Source organism: Gracilinanus agilis, chromosome 3, assembly GCF_016433145.1.
Source record: "Gracilinanus agilis isolate LMUSP501 chromosome 3, AgileGrace, whole genome shotgun sequence".
NCBI lineage: Eukaryota > Metazoa > Chordata > Mammalia > Didelphimorphia > Didelphidae > Gracilinanus > Gracilinanus agilis.
This window is the reverse complement of record NC_058132.1, coordinates 429,557,332-429,584,455: the sequence shown is the minus strand read 5'-3', so window position 1 is coordinate 429,584,455 and position 27,124 is coordinate 429,557,332. Positions and strand designations below refer to the sequence as shown.

Here is a 27,124-nt window from a genome sequence, read left to right as displayed (position 1 = left end):
TCTCTAGCCTTTTCTTTACCATTTTCCTCCAAAATGGACTATAATTCTTGCCAGGAAGAGAAGCAATAAGTTGGAGCCAGAAATGTGGCCACTCTACTCTCCTCAGAGAGAGAGGGTACTTTGCTACAATATATATCTATCTGTTCCTTTCAATATTATTAGTCTAAGGGATGCAGTTTTCAGGTTCAGTCTAAATTCTGGTCACTTTCATTAATTGGGAAAAGGAGGGTGGTGGCTATAGGTATGGAGATAAGGAGATACATTTGAGAGTTGTTATAGAGAAAGAAATTATAAGAATTAGCAATTAATTAGATATGTGGAATGATCAAATTTTGGAGGCGAAGGATGATAAAAAGCATGCCACCTTCTGCATTTGAAAGTATGGTAGTGCTCTCAAAGATTAATAGGAAAGCTCGAGAGGGGTGGGGGGAATGTTTTGTGGGGGGTAGAAAATGAGTTCTTTTTAAGGAATTCTGAGTTTGAGATTCAGGAAATCAAAAGGCTGAAAAAGCAATTTGTGATAGGGACTATAACTCAGAAGATATATATATATATGTATATATATATATATAATTGTATGTATATATATGTATATATGTAGTGTGTATACATATATTTGTATGTATATATATGTATATATAGTGTATATATATTAGAGTTAACTGTGTATAATTCATAATTAAACTTATCAGAGCTGATGAGATCACCAAGTGAGAGAGTATAGGGAGAAAAGCAAAGCAGGTCTAAGATAGAGTCTTGGACAACATTCCCAATTAATAGGTGAGGCATGAATAAAAAGACCCAGCAGAAAGGAATAGACAGGCAGGTTGGGAAAAAATTAGGCAGTCACGAAAACCTAGAAAGGAGGGTGCATGTGTAACTAGGATACAAAGAAAACCAACAGAGTTAAAATGACAAGGATGACAGTTAGTTGAAAAGAAAATATTTTTAGTAAGTTCCAGATATATAAAGTACTGATTCAAATATATAAAAGTAAGAAAAATTCCTTAATAGATAAATGGTCAAAAGAATATATCTCAACTATTTTTGTTTGATTTTTTTTATTTTTTTTACTTCTCAACTATTAACAGAAATGTAAAAAAATTCTCAAGTCACAAATAGTTAGAAATACTAAGTTAAAATAACTTGGAAGTTCTATTTCATGCCAAAGAAAAGTAAAATGGAATATAACAATCATTATAGTGTCTGCTTAATAAGAGGCTCACAAAGGCACTATTAGTAGAGCTGAGATATTGTGAAAGGATTTTGGAACTATGCCTCCCAAAATCACTATACAGTACATATTCTTTGACCCAGCAATACCACTATTAGGGCAAAGAGATCTGAGAAAGAGAGAAAAGATTCATACATACCAAAATATTTAGAGCAGATATTTTTGTTATAGAAAACTGAAGAAATGTAGAAGGACTGTCATTCAATTAAGGAATAGCTAAACAAATTATGGTTTAAGAATGTAATGGAATATTGTAGGACCATCAGAAATGACAACAGGAATAATTTCAGAGAAACTTGGGAAGACTCAAACAAACAGGTTCAGAGTTAAGAGAATATAATGCAAACAATAATTAATATAACAATATACAAAAATAATTATAATATATTTGAAAAGCTTAAGAACTCTTTTCATTGTAACAGATCATGATTCTGGAGAAAAGATGATGAAGCATGCTGAATACCTTTTGACAGGAGAGCGAAAAGAGACAAATTTTCAGAAAGAGATAATATGAGAACTTATTTTGCTCTACTATGCACATTTTGTTTTGTTTTGTTTTTGATTTAAAAGGAGAGGGGGAGAGAATAAGGAAAAAATTATAGGGACAGAATTGTCCAAAAAAAAAAGAAAAAGAAAAGAAATAAAAGAGATCACTGAAGAATTGTTTTATATGTGTAGAAGAGAATAGAAGGGGGCCCTGAGGAAAACACAGACCTTTTAAATCTACATGCCAATTTTGCTATATGCTAAAAAACAAGAAAGTAAATTATAAATGAAAGATTTGAAGTTTTGCATACAAACTCTTCAATTCAATCTCATATATGGAAATTCTTATATTATTTGCTGCTTCTTAAATTCTACATGAGAATTTTTTTTAGAAAGAACAGGAGAAAGTCCTCAATAGTGACAACTGCAGAAAGAGATCAAGAAGGCTGAAGATTGAGAAAAAGTCATTGGATTTGACTATTAAGAAAACAATGATTATTTCAGAGATTGCAGTTTCAATTTGAGATCAGAAATTCAGGAGTCAAAGAGAGACACAGAGATAGAGCATGTATGAAACAGTTACTCCGTGCCAAATGTTAAGAAATTGAGATTCAAATAAAAGCAAGCAAGACAGTCCCAGCCCTCAAGCTTATATTCTAATGGGGGAACACAATAAATAAAGGAGTTCTATAATTGTACAGAGAATATATGCATGGTGAGAAGATAGGAAGTACAGTGGAGGCCTGATTCCTCAAAAGATAAGGCAGGCTCCCTGATCAGAGGAAGAGAGCCCAACCCAGGGTGCAACCTGTAGAGGAGGGAAAGATGAGGATGATGGCAGGAGAACAAGTAGCATGGTGAGAAAAAGTGCAAGTTCAATGTTCCTTCCCTGCATTTACTTTCACTTTTTGGTCCCTATACATGGAATGCTTTTCTAATGACACTTCCACATCTTGGAATCCCTGACTTCCTTTTTCTACCTTCTGCATGAGACCTTGCCTAGTTCCTCCCCTAGACGTCTGCCACATCTCCTTGATCTTCTAATGCCTTCCTATTTAAAGCTCCATATAATTTGTAAAACTATTGGATATATTTATGCATATTCTAACTCCCTTATTTGAATGGAAACCTCTTGAAGGCAGGGCTTATTTTACTTTTGCCTCTGCTTTCCCAGTAGTTAACAGAGTGCCTGGTACCTAATAGGTACTTAAAAGCTCACTGATTGATTGGCTATGAATTTTTTGAGCAGGCTCAATAGTTTTCTTGCATCTAATATAATCAGCACAATTTTATCTACAAATAATGATATTCATGGGAACTCACAATATATTAATGTAGCATATATGTTCTCCAAATCCTTAATTATACTAATATGTATATTGTAGCCTACTAGAGGGTCCCTTGCAGTGTGGAAGCTGGATTTCCTGACTATGTCTAGTTGTCCCTTAGCTCCCAGCACTTTTTCAAATGATGATTGTTTTGGAAATATTGTTAGATCACTGATGAAAAACCCAAATCTTAGGACTCTTTGGCTTTTACCAAGTCATGCTTTAATAAAAAGGAAGGAGCCAGAGATTCTTCACCAATTTCATCCCACAAAGAGATTTCTTTCCTGGCCGATGGCTGGAACTAGATACTCAAAGCACTAGGGATTAGCTTTCTATTTTCTTCAAAACTTATAGGGAATAGGGGGCAGCTGGGTAGCTCAGTGGATTGAGAGCCATGCCTAGAGACTAGAGTCCTAGGTTCAAATCCGACCTCAGACACTTCCCAGCTGTGTGACCCTGGGCAAGTCAATTGACCCCCATTGCCTACCCTTACCATTCTTCCACCTATAAGTCAATACACAGAAATTAAGGGTTTAAAATTAAAAAATAAAAAAAAAACTTATAGGGAATGACTGAGTCTTTTCAGCCAATCCCAATATGCTTTCTGTGTGATGCCATTTTACTTCTTCCAAGAACTTAAAACCCTCAAACTCTTAAGATTGCTTTTATTCACTTTAATGCCTTAGATTAATTGATTGATTCAATAATAATGTTTAGAACTTATTCATACCTGTTTCCTATGTCTGGTTGATTGATTGACTCAATCCTCCCTTCCCTCCTTTTTCAGTTGCCATTAGCAAAGAACACATACATTACCTAGTAAAATCCTCACCATGCATAACTAGATCAGTCCTTGGATAGCACAATCAGTACTTAGAACCTTTCCAGCTTGGCTGAGCCTACCAGAATTTGTATCCTTTTTCTGCAGCCCTCAAGACACAAGGATACCATGCCATAATGAATTGTTGGAGTAATACTTTTGGAGTGGAATATTGACATATAAGAGAAATTGATTTGTTTGAGGACACAAGAACCCCCAAAATAGAAATAATATGAGGAATAACCTAAGGTGTTAAATATCCCAGGAAACCTGTGACATCTAATATCCTCAAACTATGACTTGCCCAGAAAATAGATTTTGAGCTTGGAGTATAATGTTCTAGTCTTTGGAGTTATAGAGTTTGTATTTTCAGGGTTTTTTGGGTTGTATGTTAAGCTGCTACGTGAAAAAGTAATTTAAGGCACAGCAATCTATACCAAATCTCTATATTGTATAACTTGCATAACTAGAAGAAATATCATAAACCCACTAATCATATAGGTGACTTTGATGCATCATTTGGTCACATTTTCTAAAACAAAGACTATCATATTAAAATAATAAGCCAGACAAGAAAAGAATGGTATAATCCTCTAGTTTAGAGGACTTATGTGGTTCTTTGGTAAAAAGTTCAAGCAATCTTTTAAAAGTAAAGGAAGTAAAAACAAAGTCATACGTACAAGGTATATCAATGGAACTACTAAGTAAATTTGCTTATTTGTTCTATTCATAGCAATAGTTTTTTCTTGCAAAATTATAAGGAAGTTGCTTGATTGTTTTAGTGTGCCTTGAGATTATCTGTAAAAATAGTTAATATAGTGCCTAATGTCATGGAGGGGAAATTATAGCAGTGGATTGGAAACATTTATAACAGCAGAACATTTGACCATACCATTTACAATCCATGAAGTTTCTGTGCAGTCTGTGGTAGGTATCTCCATGCTGAATGGTGTGAAACAAAAAAAAAGAATAAAATTGAAATGGATCAATGAAGTCAAAGAAGACAAAAAGCATATTTGTTTATCTAATGAAAAAGGTACTCATACTTTTGCATATGCTTTATCTCTGTGACTTTCAACATGTTTACTCAACTTTATGGAATACTAAGAAATATAAATGTAAGGCCACATAAAATATACCATCTGTTTCCTATATATAGTCATGCTACATATTTTAGAAATTTATTCCCACTGGGTGTAACCTTTGTGATCCAGACTCAGTAAATGCTTAACAGGCATAGGCCAGAATCATGTATGTTTTACTTTAAGGGTAAATATGCTACATTGAGGCAGCCAGCCCCTGAGAATATTCCTCCCATATGTCAATATCAGGATTCTTTTTCAGCATGCTTAATATATCATGTCATTGGTGCAGTTACACAAAGACAATAGCAGTGAAGGCCAAAGACTTCTTGTTTCCCTATAGGCTGAAGGTGTATTTTTTTCCCCTCACTCCAGTTTCAATCAGAGACTGATATATTTCTCTCTAGAAGTTTAAATTCTATAATTCAAAGATTAATTTCTCTAATAATTCTAAATTAAATTATTTCTTAACAAATAGTGAATAAAAAGAGAAAATATTTGTGAGGTAATCTGTCCATAATGAGAATAGCCACTGAAACTGGATAGTGTGTACATGTATACATATGCATAAATTTATATATTATATTTATTATCACAATATCATGAGAATGAGTTGAAACTCATTTTATCACTATCATTCAGGGTTTTTTCCTTAATAATATTCAAATTTTCTTCTCTTGAACAGTTATATGAAAAAATGAATACTATCCAATGCTCTATTAGGCTAATAGACTACCAGGAAATGAAGCACAACAGCTTTATTTTAAAATTTTTCTTAACTATACATGATACAAATTATCTAAACTTATCTTCTGTTCCTCATATGCTGGAAAAAAAATCAAGAAAAATCTGAAATTAAGGATTTCATTGTTTTTACAAACATTGGTTCTGGGGTTCTGAATACGCTTTCATTTTAAATTGTGGGAAATAAAGAACTTGGCAGGAAAGAATAAAGAAAATGGCTTAAAAGAAATAGAAGATTAGGACCAAAGATAGGTATTTGTTGAAGAACTTTTTCTCAAGGGGTTTGGAAAATTTCTTTGTGAAATGCTAAAAACATTCACTGACCCTTGATCACTATTTAAATAATAAATAGCTTAGTGTATTAATGCACTGGCCTTTTACCTCTAAGATGTAGTTTTAAACTGACGACAAAAAAATCAATTTAATTACAAGATACTAAAAATACCACTGCAGATAGGTGAGATTTTCCATACACAAAGGACCACACATCATACAATTATGCCAAATTGGTATTTGCTCAGCACTTTCTGATTGGTTTTTTAATGAGCACATGAATTTTGTTACTAGAAACAAAGCAGTATATTACCTGTCAGTAAAAAATCCCAAACTAATATTGCTATCTGTAGAAAACAAATAGAGTTTTTAAACTAAAAGATTCGCAAGGATAATTTTTTCTTTTTTTATAATGACCACACTCTGAAAATGAATTGTATATCTCTAAAACGCATTATTAATGAAGTAAACAATTTGAAAATTATTTCAGCTTTCACTCTTTTATAGATTGATCTTATTTTCATTCACAGTTCTTTATCTTTCTATAGCTCCAGTTTGTAGAAAATTTCTAAATGGCATGGTACCTTTAGTGATTACATATATGTGTATTATATTTATATATTATATATGTATATGTATGTGTGTGTTTAAATTACTGGATTATTAGTTTCATCCCATTTACCTCTTAGCTTATATTCAACTTAAACTTTTTAAAACAAAATTTATGAAACAAGAACCTCCCCTTTTCAATTAAAATGGTCTTTTGAAAGAATTGCAATATTAGAAAAGGCCTAGTCCAAGCCAGTTATCAGTAATTCCCTTGACAAAAGTTCCAGAATTTGACATCTAACTTTTCATACTCACTATCCTTTTGTCAAACACAAGTTTTACCTTTGTGTGAAATTCTACTTCTTTATCTTCTCCCCTACTAAACATCTAAATCAGGTTTTGTCACATTATATAGATACAGTAATCTTACTAGACTATAATTTCCAAATATGTTTTATCTAAACTTTGTACTTTCCCTATTACCTAGCATAGTGCTCTCTGCTTTGTTGAATTCATACTTAAATTAGATGTGCCACTATGCAAGCATCTTATGGCAATGCATCAAACATGCAAGCTTTCTCTTCTTGTTACAAAATTCATCTCCTTTGTAATCATCCCCACCAATCTTCTGATTTTCCAATTTTCAACATGAGGATGCTTCAAGACTATCTCTAATTAAGATTACTTAAACAAGTGGCTTTACAACTTCCACTTGAGAGTCATGATGGGAAACATCTGAAGGCAGCCTCTTATATTTTTTCACATAACTCTTCATTGTTAGGAAGTTTTGCCTTATATCAAGGTAGAATCTGCCTTGCTATAACTTCTGACCCGGTTCTGCCCATTCTTCTGTTTTATAGTCCGTTTAACTAACCTGGTTATTTGATGAAAAAACTACCTCATTAAAAAGATGTTATGAATTAACTCCTAGAGAGGTTTGCCCAAGATCACACAGCTAGTAAGTAGTAGAGGTGAGATTGAGGCCAAATCCAGGGCTTTTATTATTACACAATAAAGCTAACTATCATATCCATTCCATATCCCAATCTACCTAGCACATATTCACACATTCAAATTTAAATATAGCTAATTTCTTTCAAATGTCTCCTCAATATGCTATGTTGTACTCCTCTGAAAATGTTACAACTTATCCATTTCCTTCTTAAAATGGGGTACCCAAATATTTGAGCTGGGTATAATTATAACTTTCTGTTTTCCAGATACTGTATTAACACAGCACCTTTTGGCCATGACATCATGATATTGAGTCATATGGCTTAAATATGTAACTTATTGTTCCTGATGTGTGTTACTCTTGTCTCAAGTACTATTCCCAGTGTATAGTAGGCATTCAGTACAGATGTATTAATAGGGTATTGACACAAGGTCAAGTGTCATTTTTATAATAACTTAAGAATAAAAATGTGTTTAGGGTTATCCTTACACAAACACAAAAGTAGTACCTTATACTTTCTTTATTAGACATGTCACTCTATATTATATACCCAATATATATATATATATGTATAAATATATATATAGTGTATAGTATAGTATATAGTATAGTATAAACGTATAGACATCACATTCATATTTATGTTTAATGTTTAATGACCCAAAGCACTACATTTCTTCTAGATCCAAACTATGTATTACTTTGAATAACAAAAAAATTCCAAATTGTCAGAGAACACAATGTAAGCCTCTTGATGGAAGGTACTATATTATTTTCATCTTTATATCTTCAGCCTCAGAAACTTCCTAGCTGTATGATTCTGGGCAAGTCACTAACCTTTAACACTCTTCTGCCTTGGAACCAGTAGTCAGTATTGATTCTAAGACAGGAGGTATTACTTATGTTGATGCTTACCTTGCTTTGATGAAAGAATAAAGCACTAATTTATAGCACTGAATGTGATGCTTACTTTTTGTATTATTCATTTTAGCATCTGTGGGGAAAAATAACAAAACATTAGCTTAATTCTGCTGAGTGAGATTAGCAACTCCATAAATAAGAAAGAAAATCCAGGGCAACAGGGTAAAAGTGGTATGAAGGAATTCTTACAAAGATACCAAGCACATGTATAATGTAATACATTTGTCTAAACATTTTTCAGCCTGATAAAATTAAGTTTCCAGTTGGTCCACATAAACTGAAATTAGAGGATAAGTGAAAATGGAAGCTTAAATAGAAAATTATCATAGTTTATGCAGTTTCTAATCCTTTTTTCTTGAGATTGTAATGACAGCCAATTGGTCTGAGTTTAGGATTGTCAATATTTAAATTTTGCATTATCTTGAATGAGTTTTTTATTTGGATGAAATTGTGAATGAACACAAAAATAAAATTGTATTTAATGGGAAGCAGGTATTCACATACAGAGAAAGAACTATAGAAGTATAAATACAGAAGAAAAACAACTGCTTGATCGCATGGGTTGATGGGGACATGATTGGGGATGTAGACTCTAAGTGATCACCATAATGCAAATATTAATAATATGGAAATAGGTCTTGATCAGTGTGTGTGGTGAAAGTGATGGGAGGAAGGTAGGAGGATAGGATGGATGGGAGAAAGGAGAGAGGAAAGTAGAGGAAGGGAAAGGAAGGTATAAGTCTCTAGTCCCTGGTGGGGGAAATTGGCCAGAGCCCTTAAATGAATGATCTGAGAGCAACTTCAGGGTTTTGAATAGCTAGGTTTTATTTTAATTAGAAAGGGAAGGTCTAGGGAAAACTAGGCGGTAGGAAGAAAGGGAAAAAGGCACCAAGAGAGAGTTTAGGGTCTCAGGGTAGAGAGCAGAGCTTCCAGGGTCCAGAGAGAAAAGGTGCCAAACTTTCTCTTTTATACTTTCCCTGATACCTCCCACAAAGGAAGTGAGAGTTGTCAGGGGAAGTTGTAGCAGAGAGAGTCCTGGGAGATGTAGTCTTCCAGGGCTTACAATAATTCCAAATGACACATTCCTCCCCTGTGATCCTTTGGGAGACCAATCTCCCCAATGGATCATAACAAACAAATAAATTTACAATTACAATAAAATAAAGGGTATATACATCAATACAGAGGAGAATGGTAACAATTTTTACAATAAAAAGAAATCAAATGGCACTTCTTTTACAAAAATATTCTTTTACAAAAATATTCCCCATTTAAAAAAAAATAGATGCATACATGAAACAAATTCATTTAAACAAAACAGATGAATTTAAGAAACAAATGAATTTTAAAACAGAGAAATGAATTTTAAAACCCCCAGAGCTCAAAATTTTGCACATCCAGTTGCTCTCTTAGGCTCCTGGATCATGCGTTCTCCATGTGGTCTTCATGGGCATCTCCATTTCAATTCCAGGAGGCAGTAAACTTCTTTTCTAAAACAACCTAAATTCTCCATATGAAATAAAAACACATTCCCCCTTGAAGAGGATAGAAAGAAACAATGAAATCACAGAGGGATATATGACTGAGGCAAGAGGCATATGAATCACTGCCAATCAAATTCATCAGAAAATTTAGCACATAAAAGCCAAGTAAGTAGTGGATGAAAAATTTTAAACATTCAATCCTAAATTTTATATGAAAAAAATTATAAATAAGAAAAAAAATGGAAAATCACACTAGGTCTTTGAATAATGTCCAATTAAGTAATCCATGTCTGATATCATGGACTTATCCACTTAGCAGACAAGACCACAGTCAACTACCATAGTAAGAAAGTTAGGAAAAAGGGACTAGATTTGTATTTATTGGTCTGATATTACGTAATTTCTTCTTTTATTCTTTCATCATTTCTTCTCAGGGATGTAATATGGAGCCAGAACAGCCAATTGTTAGGTACTTGACATAAATTTTCACAAGGAGTGTAGTTCGAAGAGTCCTACATCTTAACATATGTTAAGCATCGCAACCTTGATTCTCACACAAGGTTCAAGTACTTTTCATTGGCATAGAAGTCTTAGCAATCCTAGTAGGATTGGTTTCTCTTTTTGACCTGTGTGATCTTTTGGCATCATGCAGGTTAGGTATGTGCTTCTCTAGCACTATATTGATATCCGTGCTTCTTTGGCACTGTGTTGATGAAATCTGTGCTCCTTTGTTGGTCCCATTTCGTCAAATCAGACATATATACTAAGTCCCATAATAGCAAAATACTAATGGCAGTTTCAGTAGTCTAAGGCTTTTGGGCAGGCAGTTACAGTTAGAACTAATGGATATACTAAACCTACACTAATCTAATAATCAAAAATTCTTTCAATTTAGATAACATGTGTTTCAAATGCAAAAATTGCACAAGCAATTTTAAAAATGTGTTAAAATTTCAAAAATATGTATATCTCCTATAGTTAGTGACAATGAGAGAAAAAATATGCATATGTATGTTGTAATTCATGTCACTTAAGGAGGGGTAGAATATAAAGGTTCTTATCCAAGAATTTAAATGCATTTCCTCTTAACTTAGTCATGATCCACAGTGTGAGTGCAAATGAGGGTATAAAAGCAATAATACATTTAAGAAAATATAAAAATTTCACAAAAAGCACAAAATGCATAACAAGTAAATTCAATACAGGTTTCCTTCAAAGTAATATATGTTTAAATCTTCCAAATACACAAAATACAAGTCTTTCAAATCATTAATACAAAGGTACATGTCAATCAATGACATATGTAAAACCCAGTGGAATTACTCATTGCCTATGTGGAGGAGGAGGAGGAGGGAGGGAGGGAAAGAACATGAATCATGTAACCATAGAAAAATATTCTAAATTAATTAATTAAATAAAGATTTTCAATCCCCCCCAAAAAGGGGGGGGGGGAAGCAGGGGGGTAAATCCATCATGGATATCCAAAAAATATCAGTCTATAAATCTACCTCATTATCTCTATACATTCCCTCCTATTGGCAATACAACCCTGATAATAACCAAGTTAGCAAAACTTAGAGAAAACACATTGTGTTCTTTGAAACTTTTTAAGGAAGAAAATTGACCAGGTTTAGCCACCAGGTGGTATTGATAGCCACTCACTTGATACTGTTTAGTAAAGAACTGGCTGTGAGGAGTTCCAAACTCACCCTGGAAGTTTATGCTCTGTTCATACTATCATATTCTTTTGATTGGCCTGCTCACTCATACTGGAAAAATCAAGAGAATGAAAAATACACATAGCTCATATAGCAGTGATGGTGAACCCATCACTGAAGTAAAAGGTGCCCTGCCCCTTACCCCACAAGCACTCCCATTGGGTTGCTGGGTGGAGGGGCAGGTGAAGTGAGGAACATCTTCAGAGAGTGTAGAGAGGGGAAGGGGAGCAGCCTGAGCCCTCCACTCCCCTCTAGCTCTGCCGCCTGTGAGCTGCCTACCATACCCCTGTGCACTCCCATTGGGAAAAAATGTCATCCAGCACAATGGAGAAGGGGAAGGGAGCAGCTCCACCCAAGTCCTTCTGCCTTTCTAGTAATGAACTTGGTGAGAAAGGAGGCCATATGTCCACAGAGAGTGAGTCCTCTGTGTGCAAACTATGTCAGTGATAGCATCCATGCCATACGTTCACTGTCACTGATATATAGCATACAGTTAGATAGGGAGTTCATTGAAGTATTCTCAGCTGAAACATAATTTTCTTTCCTAAATTAGACTAGACTTAGAGGTGGAAGGAAAAGAAGAGCATTGAATAGAAAGGAAAAGTGGCAGCTGCATAAAGCCAAATATAGGGAAAACCAATAATAATTATTATTATATATAAGGGGGAAAGGGTTTTTTGGTTGACTATATTAAAAGGTGGTCGCCAGAGGATTGAACAATTATCAATACTCAATTAAGAATAATCTCAAGTCAAAATTGACTTTATGGAACTTTATTTACAATTAAGAAAAGGTAGAAGAAATAAGTAATAAGAATCTAACACAGTAGGTAAATTACTACAATTCTCTAATTAATCCAGGTAGATCTAATTAACCCTCAGCCAAGAGTCAGAGGGCCAGAGGCCTGGAGATGAAAGAAGCAAAGCTTCATTCATAGAGCCTCTATTAAAGGGAAGTTCCTTAAGAGAAGTTCAGGAAGATTCAGTCTTTAAACTCACCATATGGACTTCTAAAAAAGATATTGAAAGCAGTCTCACCAAGGTCTCAGCATTCCAGCCAGTACTCTTCCACGAACCAGGAAAGCTAGAACACTCCAAAGAGCTCCTTCACCAGCAGCCCTCTTCACCAGAAGACTCTCAGCTGTCTGAGGAGCTCTTTTTAAAGGGGTCACTTATGTGTCACTTCCTGTGCCTCCCTCCTATTTGCTTGTCCAATCACAATAGACGTTTCTCATAGGACTGCCTAGAGGGCAGTCAGTTGATTCTGATTTGTCACCCACTCTAGCACATGTGGGTTATGGACCTCCCAAAATTGGAGGTGCTCTCACCTTTGGTGATTAAATCTAAAGATGGGCAGTGTAGATTTAATCTAATTATCACATATGCTATCTCCCTCATTAGACTATAAGCTCCTAGAGAGCAGAAATTGGTTTTTGTTGGTTTGTTTTTTAGTTTGGGGTTAGTTTTTTCTTTTGGTTTCGTTTGGTCATTTGCCTTTCTCTGTATCTCCAGTGTTTACCACAGTACCTGGCACATAGTAGATGCTTAATAAATGCTTATTAACTAATGTTTCCAATCTTTTTGATTTTCCATGTTTCATTTTTAAGTTCATATTTTCAGTAAAAATGAAGCTGTTATGTTTTAGTTTGATAAAATAATATCCTTAGTGATTGAATATTAAATAAGCATTTACTTTCAAAATAAAAAGAAAATAAAATTTCTTGAGTGTATATATTGATGGACTCCACCAAGGACGGTCCCAAGCCTGGCTGAAAAAGGAGGAGGGTTGGGCGTGGGGCTAGCAACCTCACCCCATAAAAAGTCTCACTTGCTACAGAAACGGCAACCTCATTAAACCAACAAAACCAACGATCGCCTAGTCTGGAAGATTGCTCTCCAACAGAGTCCATGACGCATGCTGGCGAAAGCCTTTGAGAAGCCAGTTCGTCGATAAATCTTCTGACGACCAAGGTAAAAACCAGAATAGCGACATGGAACGTAAGAACCTTATACTAAAGCAGGAAACTTGCTCAAGTATCACATCACAGTTTTCCGCAAGTGGAGAAGAAGCCTTCTAGATGTTAGGGCAAGACGTGGTGCAGATTGGCCTCGGACCATCAATTCCTGGTGGCAACTTTTAGAACTAAGTTGAAATCATTCAACGACCTTTCAGGCAGATTATACCACAAGTTCGAAGATCTGCCGAAAACGAAACAAAGGTCGTCGGAATGACATGGGCCCAGCTGGGGAAAGTTGCCCAGAACAGAGTCCGTTGGTGTGAGATGGTTGCGGCCCTATGCTCCTGCAGGAGCCAACAAGAATAACATATATTGATGAGAAGTACTGAGCATGCATGCCTATGGGCAGCAGAGTGAATTGAGTGAAAGCACTGACAAGATTCTTGGAACAAATGGGTATTTTTTTCTCCCTTCCACCTTCCTCTATTTATCCCACTTTTCAACAGTCAGTTTTGATCAGTGATAGTGAACCTTTTAGAGACTGAGTGCCCAAACTGCAACCCTCCACCCCACATGTGAGAAGGAGGAAGAACTCCCATTCAGCTGCTAGTGTTAAGATTAAAAATGATAAAGACTGATATAATAAGAGAAATTAGTAGTTTAATTAAAGCCATGGCCATGTTGGTAAAATATATATGACCGTGCCTGCCTAGCTTTTAAATTTACCGCCAGAGCCCATCCTCTCCGTGCATCAGTCAGTTCCTCAGGAAGATCAAGAGGCATTCTTTTGGCCCTCCTTTGAATTTAAACTGCCCACTGCGTGGGGACCTTTGACGTCCCCACGCCCTAAGACCCATTGGAATCATGGGTAATGTAGTCTCAAAGTCTCCCACATGTCTATAGGGAGTCTGCTAGACAGTTCCCTGAATTTAAAACAGACATTTCCCCCTGAGGTCTGGCAAAAAAAAAGGTTGGCCCTTTTTCTTCGCTGGATCTATAAACATAGACAACTTCTAAATTTCAGGAATTTGGGGAATAAAAGAAATAGATGAACGAATGGATAAAAGTAGCCACATTGACAAAAAACCAATTTGGGGGGCAGTCCCCTATTGGCATATTAGTGTACATTCAAAACAATACATTCAACTCATTTTTAACTCCCCATAGTTCAAAATCAACAACACCCAAAGTTCAATTTTGGTCTTCATGGTACAGTGAAGGCTTTTCAGGCATCTTCATGGTGTCTTCACCAAACAGATTCGTCATCTGGATTCTGGGGAGATGGCAAAATCCGTATCCTGAAATTATTCTCAAAAGAATTTAAACTAAACGTTATAGATTATAAAACATATATTTCCTTCTAAGAATTATACATTTCCCCCTGAAATTACTCCTAAAAGAGTTAAATATACATATATTTTTACATTATCAAATTAAAAAAAAAAAACTTAACACACATCCCCCTGAGGAAAATTCTAAACACACCTTTTTTCCTGAAAAGGGTACCTCAGGTCAGCTAAGGATGAGTGGTTGAGTCACGGGGATTGTATGAAGTCAATTGGCAAAATAAAAAGAATAAAATTCAAGAAAAAAGAAGAAAAAATTAACGTGTGAATGAAATGTAAAATGTGCAAAAAATGTAGGGAAAATAAACTTATAACAGGCTTTTGAAACAAGGCCCAATGAAAGTGATTTAAGCAGTTTGCTATTACCCGTTCAGGGCCAGGACTTAAGGGAAATGTCTCTCTCTGATCTGATTTGCCATCAGCTTTTTAGGGAAGTGAGCCAAATAAATAACCAATCTTAGGTGCATTACTAGGAATTCAAGTTGAGGGGACCCACGTCCTCTAAAGTTTTGGAAAAGACTGGGATTCCAAGACTCAAACCCCAATTTCAAGCCCTAAAGTATTGGTATAGAATTCCTGCAATTCATGCAGATTCTCAGTCAGGTCTGTGACCATGTGGCTCAGCACTCCTCCTGGAATCAGACAGAGAGGCATTAGATCACAGTCCCATAGGCTCAGGTATTTGCATTAAGCTTATATCACTGTAAAATAAATTTTAAAAAAGGATAAATAATGACTATATATGTACTTCTAGTACAAGATGAGAAAAAGGAAAAATCAATTGCTCTAATAAAAAAAGAATGTTTTAAAAATTAAAAATATATATAGCTTAGAACTAGAAGGGTTTTGTTACCCAAAAATGAGATTTTCTGTAAGAGAAAATGGATCTTACAAATAGCATATTCACAATGCACATTCAGATAGAGTACCATAATTTCCAATAACACATTTTAAAACAATAAACAATGATGTTTTAAAAATCATATACTTGTTACAACTTTTAAATCTTGGCTAAGAGTTTCTCAACAAACTGTTACTGCTTTCATATCAAAATCTGATTTATAAAAAAATTTCTGGTCTAAATTACCTCAAGAATTCTAGATCCTTCTGATAAGAATATACAGGAGCTCCTTGGCTTCCTGTTTTAAAAAAAATCCTGGATAGGAAATTTTCATGCTTCTACCCATTTAAGGCAATAACTTTTTTTTATAATAAAATATATACAAGCTTATTCTTTAAGAAAACAATTCTTTAGGATCTAGAGTAAGAGTTAAAAGACCTCTTGTAAAATTACAATTTAAATCTCAAGGCATGGAAACTTCCAAGGTTCTATACAATTACCAAGACAGAATAAAACTTAAAAGACATGTGCTCTTATAAAATGTTCATAGATGGTATATATATATATATAACCATAGCGTTTTTGATACAGTAAGCTTTAAGTAAATTAGGGAATATAATAAAATCATAAACAGAAACTTCATTAGCTTAAAATGATTCAGTGCAACAGGAAAATCAACTAAATAAGCAAGATTAATTCACAAAACTAATTAGCAAAATACAGTAAGATACAGTCTCTTTAAAACTCTGAGTTCTGAGGTTTTAAAAGTTAAGGGGTTTTTTAAGTTCAAAGTTCTAAGCAGGTACGGGGTGAATTTCTTCCCCTGATGTTCAGTTCTTAATCACAAGAAAGTTTGAATAGGCCATGCACCCGATAAAGAGTAATCACTAGTTCAAGGTTCAGACACTAGCGTCCACGTGGGGTCAGGTAGTGAGCTCTGGGCTAGAGAAAAGCTTAGGTCAGTTTTGTAGAAAATACCCACGTGGAGAGCTTGTGGGTAGGGGTTTCCCCGTGGAGGGCAAGAATGGCCTTTCAGGTTAAGAGTCCTCTATAAGAGAGTAGGGAGAAAAGGGGGATACTTCCCAAATCTTTAGGGGCAGAGCTGAAGCTGAAACGGCAGCATTCAGCAAGTCAGGGCGGGGGTCGCTCCTCAGAAATCTCACAGTTCCGGATCAACAGAAAGGGTCTGCACTGGTGGGCTTGTGGCAGGAACATGAGGCAGCAGGAAAAGCGGCAGAGATCACAGGCACTGGGGCACTGGCAGGCTCAAGGTTCGGCAGGGAAGCAGCAGAAAGGGAGACCAGGTCAGGACCCAGGAGATCAGCAGCGAGACAATACTGGCTGGGCTCCGGCATTTTGGGTTTAAAGCCAGGAGCCAGAATCATCTGGCCTGACCTCCCAAGGTGGGTAGGGTTGGACTGGCTGGCTGAGTCCCACCTAAGGCAAAAACATGCTGTTGCTTTTAGCAAAAGCATGGCAAGCAAGACCACTTTCCTTTTTTAAAAAATTGACCGAAAGAGCTGAGCAAGATGGCCAAAAAACAGGCATGGCTCTCTTTAGGCTATCTGGAAAATTGAGAATTCGAATTTCAACCTTGTGGTTGCCATTATTGTTAAGATTAAAAATGATAAAGACTGATATAATAAGAGAAATTAGTAGTTTAATTAAAGCCATGGCCATGTTGGTAAAATATATATGACTGTGCCTGCCTAGCTTTTAAATTTACAGCCAGAGCCCATCCTCTCCGTGCGTCAGTCAGTTCCTCAGGAAGATTCAAGAGGCATTCTTTTGGCCCTCCTTTGAATTTAAACTGCCCACTGCATGGGGACCTTTGACGTCCCCACGCCCTAAGACCCATTGGAATCATGGGTAATGTAGTCTCAAAGTCTCCCACATATCCATAGGGAGTCTGCTAGACACTTCCCTGAATTTAAAACAAACACTAGGCAAAGGGGTAGGTCATATGAGAAATGCCCTCTGGCACACATGGAGAGAGGGAAGGGAGCAACCCCACCCTGGCATGCTCTGGAACCCATGCCATAGGTTCGCCACCACAGGCCTAGGTCTTTGATATGAGGCCCAGAAACAAGATGAAAAAAAAAAAAAAAAGGAAGGGCTAACTACAGTTAAAGATGGGACCTTGGAAAGGGCAATCTTCAATAATAATGTAAAAGAGAGGTCAGATGGAAGAGAAATTACCAGCAAGTTTGGGAAGAAAAGAAGAGTTCATCTAGAAGCCCAAATGAGGCAGCAGAAATTATGATAGTTAGTTGTAGAAAAGAAACTATTTACAATGGAATGAACAGTAGAAATAGAATTTGACAGAGTTAAAAAGGAAGATGAGAAAACACTAAACATTTGGTTTAGTTGTATTACGCAAACTACTGGCCCCTTTTGTCTAATTATCATTCACTATAACCATGATTTTGTATGTTATTATTTACGTGTTCAATTAACATCTTTTAAGTAGCATTTGATTATATCCCTGAAATGTTTGCATATATACAGATGTTTTTTTTATTTTTTGTTTTAATTTTTTTTCTTGTCATGCAAAACACACTTCCATAACCAAAACCCTAAAATAAAAGCACAATACACTGTTATGAAAGATGACTAACAGTTCTTACTCTGGAGGTGGATAGCATTCCCCATTATTACTTCAGGATTGATCTAGATCATTGCATTGCTGAGAGTACTCAAGTTAATGTATACAATGTTCTCCCAATTCTGCTTATTTTGCTCTACATCAGTTTCTACAGATCTTTCCAGCTTTTTCTGAAATCATTTTGCTTATAATTTCTATGGCACAAGAATATTCTATCACCAACATGTACCACAATTTCAAAGAGGTAAGAGGAGAATTAGCAAAAAAGAAGAATTAGCAAAGTAGAAGAAATGGGTGGTAATGACTGCAGAAAGATAAAGAAAGCTATGTACTGAGAAAAGTTCATGAGATTTTTCAACGAAGAGATCACTGGTAATTTCAGAGATTAAGAGCAATCAAGCTAGACTATAGAGAGTTTAACAGAGAATAAGAAGAAAGGAAATGCAGACAGAATGGGTGAGTCCAATGATTAACCCATTTATTTTAAAGAATAGGGAAGAAATGAGAATGTTTGTAGGAAATAGGGAAATATCCAGTAAAAACAGAGAGATAAGTGAAAAACTTAAAACTTAAAAATCTAAAAAAAATTAGAAAAATACAGAAAACATTTATTTTAAGTCTCTTATCAGTTAGTTGTCTGTCCTTAGAGAAAGTCACTTAATATCTTTCAGTCATAGTTTCATGACTGTGACATAATGGTAGTTGGGTCTCTAAGTACCATTTCAGTTTTAAACTTCTATATTTCCTTTGCACAGAATTCTATAGACTTGTATAGATTGTCTGTTTCCATGTTAATCTTTAGCATAGGAAGACTGAAGTTCATTATTTTGATTTTGTTAAACTAGTCTTAGAATATAATGGTAATACCTTCCATTTATATAACACATAATATGTTTCATAATGCATTGTCATGTGTCAACTCATTTGATACAATAAAAGTGTAAATTATGGGTGCTATATTAATAATAATAACTAGTATTTTATACAGCACTTTAAGCTTTGCAAAGTACTTTACAAATATTATTTCATGTGATCATACCAACAAATCTGTGATATAGGTGCTACTATTATATTATCCTGATTTGAAAAATGAAAAAAGTGATGCAGGCTTAGGTTAGGACATGCCCAGGGTCACAAGACTAGTAAGTATAAGAGGCCAAATTTGAACTCAGATCTTTCTCATTTTAGGACCAATGTTCTATTCACTCTGCCATCTAGAAACCTATTAGTTTTGCCTTTCATTTTATAGATGAAGAAAAAGCAACATAATGTCAGCACAAAATAGTGAAATGACAAAAAAAAATGCAGGAGTAGCAATAAGACTCTCAGACAAAGGAAAAGCTAAAATAGACCTAATTAAAAGAGATAAGGAAACTACCTAAAATTATATGCACCAAATGTTGTAGCATCTGGTTTTTAAAGGAAAAGCTAAAGGAGTTGCAGATGAAAATAGATAATAAAACTATAATAGTGAAGGACTGCAACCTTCCTCTCTCTACATCTAACCAAAAAATAAATAAGGAAGGTAGTCAAGATAAATACGATAGATATCTGTAGAGAACTAAAGAGGAATAAAAAGGCCTATACCTTTTTCTCAGTAATACATGTCACCTTTAAAAAAACAGACTTCATTTTTAAACACCCAAAACTTCATAGTTAAATGCGAAAGAAGCAGAAATATTAAATGTATCTTTTAATAAATAAATAAGGAAACATGAAAACAGAAGGAAACTGATTTAAAACTAAATAACTTAATCTTAAGGAATACGTGTGTTAAAGAATGCCATGGAAACAATAAATAATTTTATTAAAGGAAATGATAAAAATGAGACAATGTGCCAAAACCCATGGGATATAGCAAAAGCAATAATTAGAGGAAAATATGTCTCTCTAAATGCATATGTAAATAAAATAGAGAAATAACATCAATAGATTGGGTATGCAATTTTTTTTTTAATTTTTTTTTTTTAACCCTTACCTTCCGCGTATTGTCTCATAGGTGGAAGAGTGGTAAGGATGGGCAATGGGGGTCAAGTGACTTGCCCAGGGTCACACAGCTGGGAAGTGGCTGAGGCCGGGTTTGAACCTAGGACCTGACTCTCACTCCACACCCAGCTGCCCCCGGGTATGCAATTTTTTAAAAACGAGAACATGTAAAAATTATAAATCCCCAATTAAATGCCAAATTGTATATCCTAAAAATTAAAGGCGAGGGCGCCCTCCCGCCCTTCCCGACACCCAAGCCAGTGCCCACGCGCTCCGGGATGCCTTGTTATGAGCTGGCTTTGATCCTGAAAGCCATGCAAGGGCAAGAGACTGCCACTGCCCTGAAGCACATGCTACAAGCCCTAATGGATAAAGGCGCAATAGTGAGAAATTTGGAAAAGTTGGGTGAAAGGGCACTTCCATATAAGATCTCCATACATAATCAATGCCATCAGAGAGGAGGGTATTTCTTGGTGGATTTTTATGCACCAACAACAGCTGTTGAGAATATAATGAATCATTTGTCCCGAGACATTGATGTGATCAGACCGAATATTGTGAAACACGCACTAACCCTTGCAGAGAAAGAGTGTGAAGGCATCGTTCCTGTTCCTCTCGAAGATAAATTATATTCCAAGAAGAAGAAATAAATAGAAGATGTGGCTGGTTGCAGGCATGTTTTTTTTCTAATTCCCTAACAATGTGCACCATTATATCAGTTCACTAGTCTTGATCTTTAATTGTGTAGGAACTTCATAATTAACAAATGGCAAGTGTACCTTTAATTTTTGAAGGTTAATATAGCAATTTAAAGTTAACATAATATTTGCCTCTCCTCAGAGGGATATTACTTGCCTAAGGCAAGTTGCCCATCATCCTTACCTATGTTTGGCAAAAATGGCATTATTTTTAAAAGTCATTTCTCTCTCTTTTTTATTCAAAGATATTTTCATTTTTCTCTTAGAAAAAAAAAGAGAGGCATGCCTAAGTTGTAACATCATAATTGTAATTATTGTTTAAAACTGAAATGTGACTAACATTATACCAGGCATAAATTGATGTGTAATATTTATGTGAATTCCTTTTGAGCAGGGTAATAAAGGTGATTTTAAAAATTAAAAAAAAATTAAAGGCGAGAGATTAACAAAATTGAAAGAAGAAAATCATTTAATTAAACATAAAACTAACAGTTGGTTTTAAGAAAAAACCAATTAAATAAATCACTGGTAAATGTGATTTTTTTAAAAGAAAAGAAAACCAAATCAGTGACATCAAAAATGAAAAGGTTAAATTTACAACTAATGAAGATGAAGTCAAAGCAATTATTGAGTTATTTTACCCAATTATAGGCCAGTAATCTTGATTATTTAAGTAAAATGGAAGAATACTAACAAAAATATAAATTGCTTAAACTAATAGAGAAGTAAATAGAATATATAAGTAAACCAATTATAGAAAAAGAAATTGAAGAGGGCATAAAGGAATTTCATTTTTTTTTAGGATTTAGCTTAAACAAAATTCTTTTTTTATTGATTAATTAAGAAAAGTTCATCATGACAAAATGGATTTACAAGTGAATTTTGCCAAACATTTAAAGATCATCTTTTTCCAATATTAAATAAATTATTTATAAAAATTGGTAAAGGAATCCAGTCATATTCCTTTCGTGAAACAAATATGGTGATGATACCTAAACCAGGAATAACAAAAACAGAAAAATAATATAATAGGTTAATTTCACCAATGAATATAGATAGAAAAATCCTAAGTAAAATATTACCCTACAACAATATATCACAAAGATTATAAATTATGATTGAATAGATTTTATATCAATTATGTAAGGATGGTTTAATAATCAGGAGAACTAGTAATAACAACTGATTACAGCAAAAAAATTTGACAAAAATCATATGATTATATCAATAGATGAAGGAAAAGCTTTTTGAAAAATGCAACACTAATTCCTATTAAAAAAACATTTGAAAGTATAGGGGAAATGATCTTTCCTTGGAATAATAATATGTATATACTTAAAACCATCAGTAAATATTATCTGTAATAGGGATAAGTTAAAAGCCTTCCCTATACAATAAGTCAAACAAGGATGTCCAAAATTACTAATATTATTAATATTGTATTAGAGAAACTAACTACAGAAATTAGAGAAGAAATGGAAATTGAAGGAATCAAATGGGCAAAGAAGTAATAAAAGTATATTTTTTCACTGCTGATATGATGGTATACAAGGAAAACCCAAGGGACTCAACTAAAAAGGCAATTGAAAACTAACACACCAATGCAACTATCAACAATTTGGAAATAGGTCTTGATCAATGAAATCAATGAAACCAGTGGAAATGAGCATCGGCTATGGGCGAGGGGAGGTCAGGGGGTGAAGGGTAAGAGCATGAATCATGTAATCATGTTAACTTTTCTAAAAAATAAAAATTATTAAATGTTTAAAAAAAGGCAAATGAAACTATCAATAATTTTAGCAAAGTAGTAACTAGGATATAAAATAAACCCACATAAATCATTAGCATTTCTATGTTGCCAAAAGGTCTTATAAGAAGAACTAACCAATTTTAAATAACTATATAACTATGTGTATATGTATATATATAAAACTAGAATAAAATATACCTGCTAAAATAAGCCCAGAAACTACATGAGCATAATAATAAAACACTTTTTATACAAATCATATGTAAATTACTGGAGAAACATTAATTGTTCATGGATGGGCAATAGTAATACAATTAAAATGTCAATCTTACTTAAACTAATTTATTTATTCAATGTCATCCCAATTAAAACATCAAAAAAATTTATTGAAGTAGAAAAAATGATAAACCTCCAAAGAAAGAACTGATAAATAGAAACAAGCTAGATATAGCTTCCTCTAGACTAAGTACAAAAGTCTTGTGAAGAGTCAGAAGCTTCTCCCTCAGATCTCCATTGGAACAGCACTTTTCCCAGCTTCTGGGGTATTCTAGGAGTGTGCACTACTAAAGCTGTAGTTCACAACCCACCATGGTAAGCTTTCCCTTAGCAGTCAGTCAGAAGACAGAATTCACTTAAATCAATGGAACTTACTAAGGTGCCATAATAAGGACAACAGTAATTATAAATATTTTCTACCCCATAAACACACTAAGGCATGCTCTCCCAAAAATATGCACAGCCTCCATGGGAAGAGTGGACATAAACTTAGAGTATAATGTCAACAAAGTAGACAAATGTAGGGAACACGTTTAGCAAAAGGGATTCATCAAATTACTCTATATTTTGAACCAACTATATAAACTGAAATTACAGTGAAATTGTCAAAACTGCAATTTTAATCAAAGCCCAACTTAATAAGATGTCTATGATTAATTTTGAACATAATTATGTACTAAAAATGTTAATGATTTCAGGTTTGTGTAACCATTTTGTTAAGCAGTAGAGAACTAATTATTTCCTATAAAAGCTGAAGTCATTTATTTGTAAGACAAAAAGTGTTGCTTATATGATATTTATAAATGGAGGAAAGAAATTATCTGAGAAGTTTTGTTTTAAGATAAATTTAAATTCCTTTTAAAAGTATAATTTGAATACTTCCTAACCAGCTTCAGTCATTCACACTTTTTCAGCAGTAAATTCCCCCAAATAGTAATAAGTGTCTTAGTTCAATAGAGTCTCAAGATAAATATTTTATTAAGAATATATCACTATTTAAAATGAAATATTTTTTTCTAGTTGGTGCCCCAAATGAAAGCTGACTGCCAGCCCTTGAGGCAATGAAAGTAATGTCAAATAACTGCATTTTTCAATCTACTTTGGAAAATATGGATTGCTAATTCAAATTCATAGATTTCTGTCCTGAGATACGACGTGCAATATAAGAGGCTGGGGACATTTATACATAGGCAACCATAAGTGAAGAAGAAATAATTTGCAAAAAGAGTAATTTGCCATTACTTTCAATGTCATCATTCTCTCCTGGGCATTCTGGTACCAAGGCGAGTAATATTAACTGGGACCTTTTACTTTCTTTCTAAAATCAACATTCAAATGTTTTAGTGTTTTATTAAAGTCAAGTTGAATGGGGCTTAATCTAACTCCCTCATTTTGCAGAGGAGGAAATTGAGATATAAAAAAACAACTTTTCTGACTTTGAAGTGAAGGGGGAAGAGGACAGGAAAAGTTCTAAGTCAGACAACAAATGACAGGAGAAAGCTGCGTTTCTTTAATAGCAAAAAATTAATTGGTTTTCAAATTAAACAAACTCCAGATAAAGCAAAGTTTATTCTTTTTAAATCCTAGACATAAATGATCCTTTACTAACAGGTGATAAATTAAACACATATTATAGGCTTTAAAAAGAGTAACAAAACAAATTACCCCCATCAGAATAGAAGGATAATATTTTTCCTAGAAATGTATTTTAGAAAAACTAAATTTTGAAACATATTCAGTAACTTTCCCACTCAGCCCCCAGAAGACCTTGACATATCCAGATATCCCAGCTATGCTTTTGAAGCTCAAAAAATATATTGTTATAAGTAAAATGGTCTTTCCAGAAAAGAAACTCTTCTTTACATGAATCAAAGATTTAAACATTCCTTTCCCTATCACAAATATTCCTAAGAGTAAAAAGGCCCCCAGAATGATCATTTTTCATTAATAATTGGTTATTATTAATCATGTTGAGAGTTCTTACAAAAGGGAATAGTTAGTTTATGATCATAAAGAAATGTAGTTCTTGCTCTGAAAGTTAAGGATTCTGCTTTTGGAATTAAAAAGTTGCTTTGGTCATTAAATAGTTCAAGTTAATTGAAGATAAAGTTATATCTGATTTGAGTTTCTCAGAGACCTTCCTAAAATAAAAGACTGACTACATTATCCTCCTATTCAAAATAATCTAATGCTTCTCTATTGCCATAGGATCAGATTTTAAGCTCCTTTGTTTGGCTTTTAAACCCTTTCAAACCTGGCTCCAGTCTCGCTTTCCAAATTTATTACATAATAGTCTGCTTTCCCCACTGGAAAAATTGGCCTTCTTGATATCCTTCCCACATAGCACTCTGCACATTTTGTCTCTCACATGTAGAATGCACTTCTTCCTCACATCACCTCTTAGAATACTGTGTTTCCCTCAAAACTTATTTCTAGCGCCATATTATTCAGCTTCTCCTGAATTTCTAGTGCCATATTATTCAGCTTCTCCCAGCTGCTACTATGCTCAGTCCCAACCCAGCCAATTTGCTTTATATGTATTTTGTTTATATTTTGTGTGTGTTTATTTTTCCTCCTTAAATGCAAGAGACAAGGACTTTGATTTTAGTATTTGTTCCCCCAATGTCTTGCATTGGGTAGGCACTTAATAAATGTTTGTATCCCCAATGATTAGCACACTTTAAGACCTTAATAAAATGTTTAGCTTATTGACTTACTGATTGCCTCTACTTTACAATATCCTGTTTATGTAAATATACATTAAATCTAACAATCTAAAAGATAAAGTTATGCTGAGCAGTACTGATGCTCAGCTTAATTTGACTACAATATGCTAAAGGAATTCTACATTATTTTCTTGTTGAGTTCCACTATAAAGAGCTCTGAATTCTAATTGTGATTTTGTCATAAAGTCATAGTGGTGTGATCCCAAGAAACAATTTTAACTTCCTGGTTCTCAGTTTCTTCTGTGTTTCTATGAATTTTATTTTATCTTGAGTGTAAATTACTTGAGAATTTAGCTTTCTTTAAATCACATCCTAAATGATTTTGAGAAAAGTAATCCATACAACATAAATGATACCAAAATAGATTCTTTTTTTAAGAGGCAGCAGATTTAAAGCCCTGCCTCATGAGAAACATTTCAAATTCAGTGTGAACTTGGAACAAAACTGTCCTGGACATGAATTATGTTTTGTTTTGTTAAGCTATTGTTTACTGTGACAAAAGTTAGGAGAAAGAATCATTTTCCTTTTCCAAATTACTAAGCTCCCACTAACATTCATAGTAAATAGGTTTTAAATGTATATAAAGGAGATTTCCTTGGTACCAAGACTTTTTAAAATGTCAACTTTCTTAATGAGTTTTTAGAAAGGTAACTCCTCACCAGAACTCCTTGATAAAGTTGGTTTTCAATATTATTTGGAATATGTTAAGATTAGTTTATTCAAGCATTTTTTATCTTCCTTGGTTTTTTCAAGAAATATAACATTTTCAAATTCTCTTCTGTCAATTTAATTCAATTTTTTTTTCCTTATTGGAACCAGAAAGAGCAATGACTTGTGTAAATATTCTAATCAGGCTGAGTTAATTGTTCAAAAATGTGCTTTTTTCTGCATACACTCCTCACTCAAAGAATGATCACTTAAAATTAATGTGAGATATTGTGAAAAATAGGCTTCGAATTAATGTAATGTTTTAAATTTTTTGTACATTTAATGATGAAAAGATAATATGTTTGGAGCAAGATATTTTATGAGTAATGAGAAGTACCATTAATTGTGCAATTTAATTCATATGGGAAATGATTTTTTTATTCATATACTTTAGGAGGATCAACATTCTCAAAGAAATTAGCATAGTCTTTAAACATATTTTATGAATTGAATTGATGCTAAAGACTTCCAAAGTGAAAGTTCTTTGCTTTGGGTAGGAATGAGGAAAATATGGGACAGATACAAACAAATGGCTGGGCTTTCCTTTATGAATTAATACATACATCATCCCTTCATCTCTTACCTGTGATAAACTTAGACCTCTGGTGCAACTAAATGTAGAGCTATCAAAAACCTT

The 27,124-nt window shown here is 34.1% G+C and overlaps 2 protein-coding genes across 2 annotated transcripts in view; both read left to right on the top strand.

Annotated features, from left to right (window-relative positions):
* The window catches only part of ROBO1 (roundabout guidance receptor 1), a 1,014,586-nt gene that overhangs the window by 366,854 nt on the left and 620,608 nt on the right, over positions 1–27,124 (top strand). The gene's annotated exons all lie outside the window — the stretch shown is intronic.
* LOC123242519 (28S ribosomal protein S6, mitochondrial-like) lies at positions 20,608–20,979 on the top strand. The gene has a single exon (XM_044670325.1). It carries the CDS (start codon positions 20,608–20,610, stop codon positions 20,977–20,979), a length of 372 nt encoding a protein of 123 aa, XP_044526260.1.

Coding starts and splice junctions, on each gene's coding strand:
- LOC123242519 (XM_044670325.1), top strand. CDS start 20,608: ATGCCTTGTTATGAGCTGGCTTTGATCCTGAAAGCCATGCAAGGGCAA.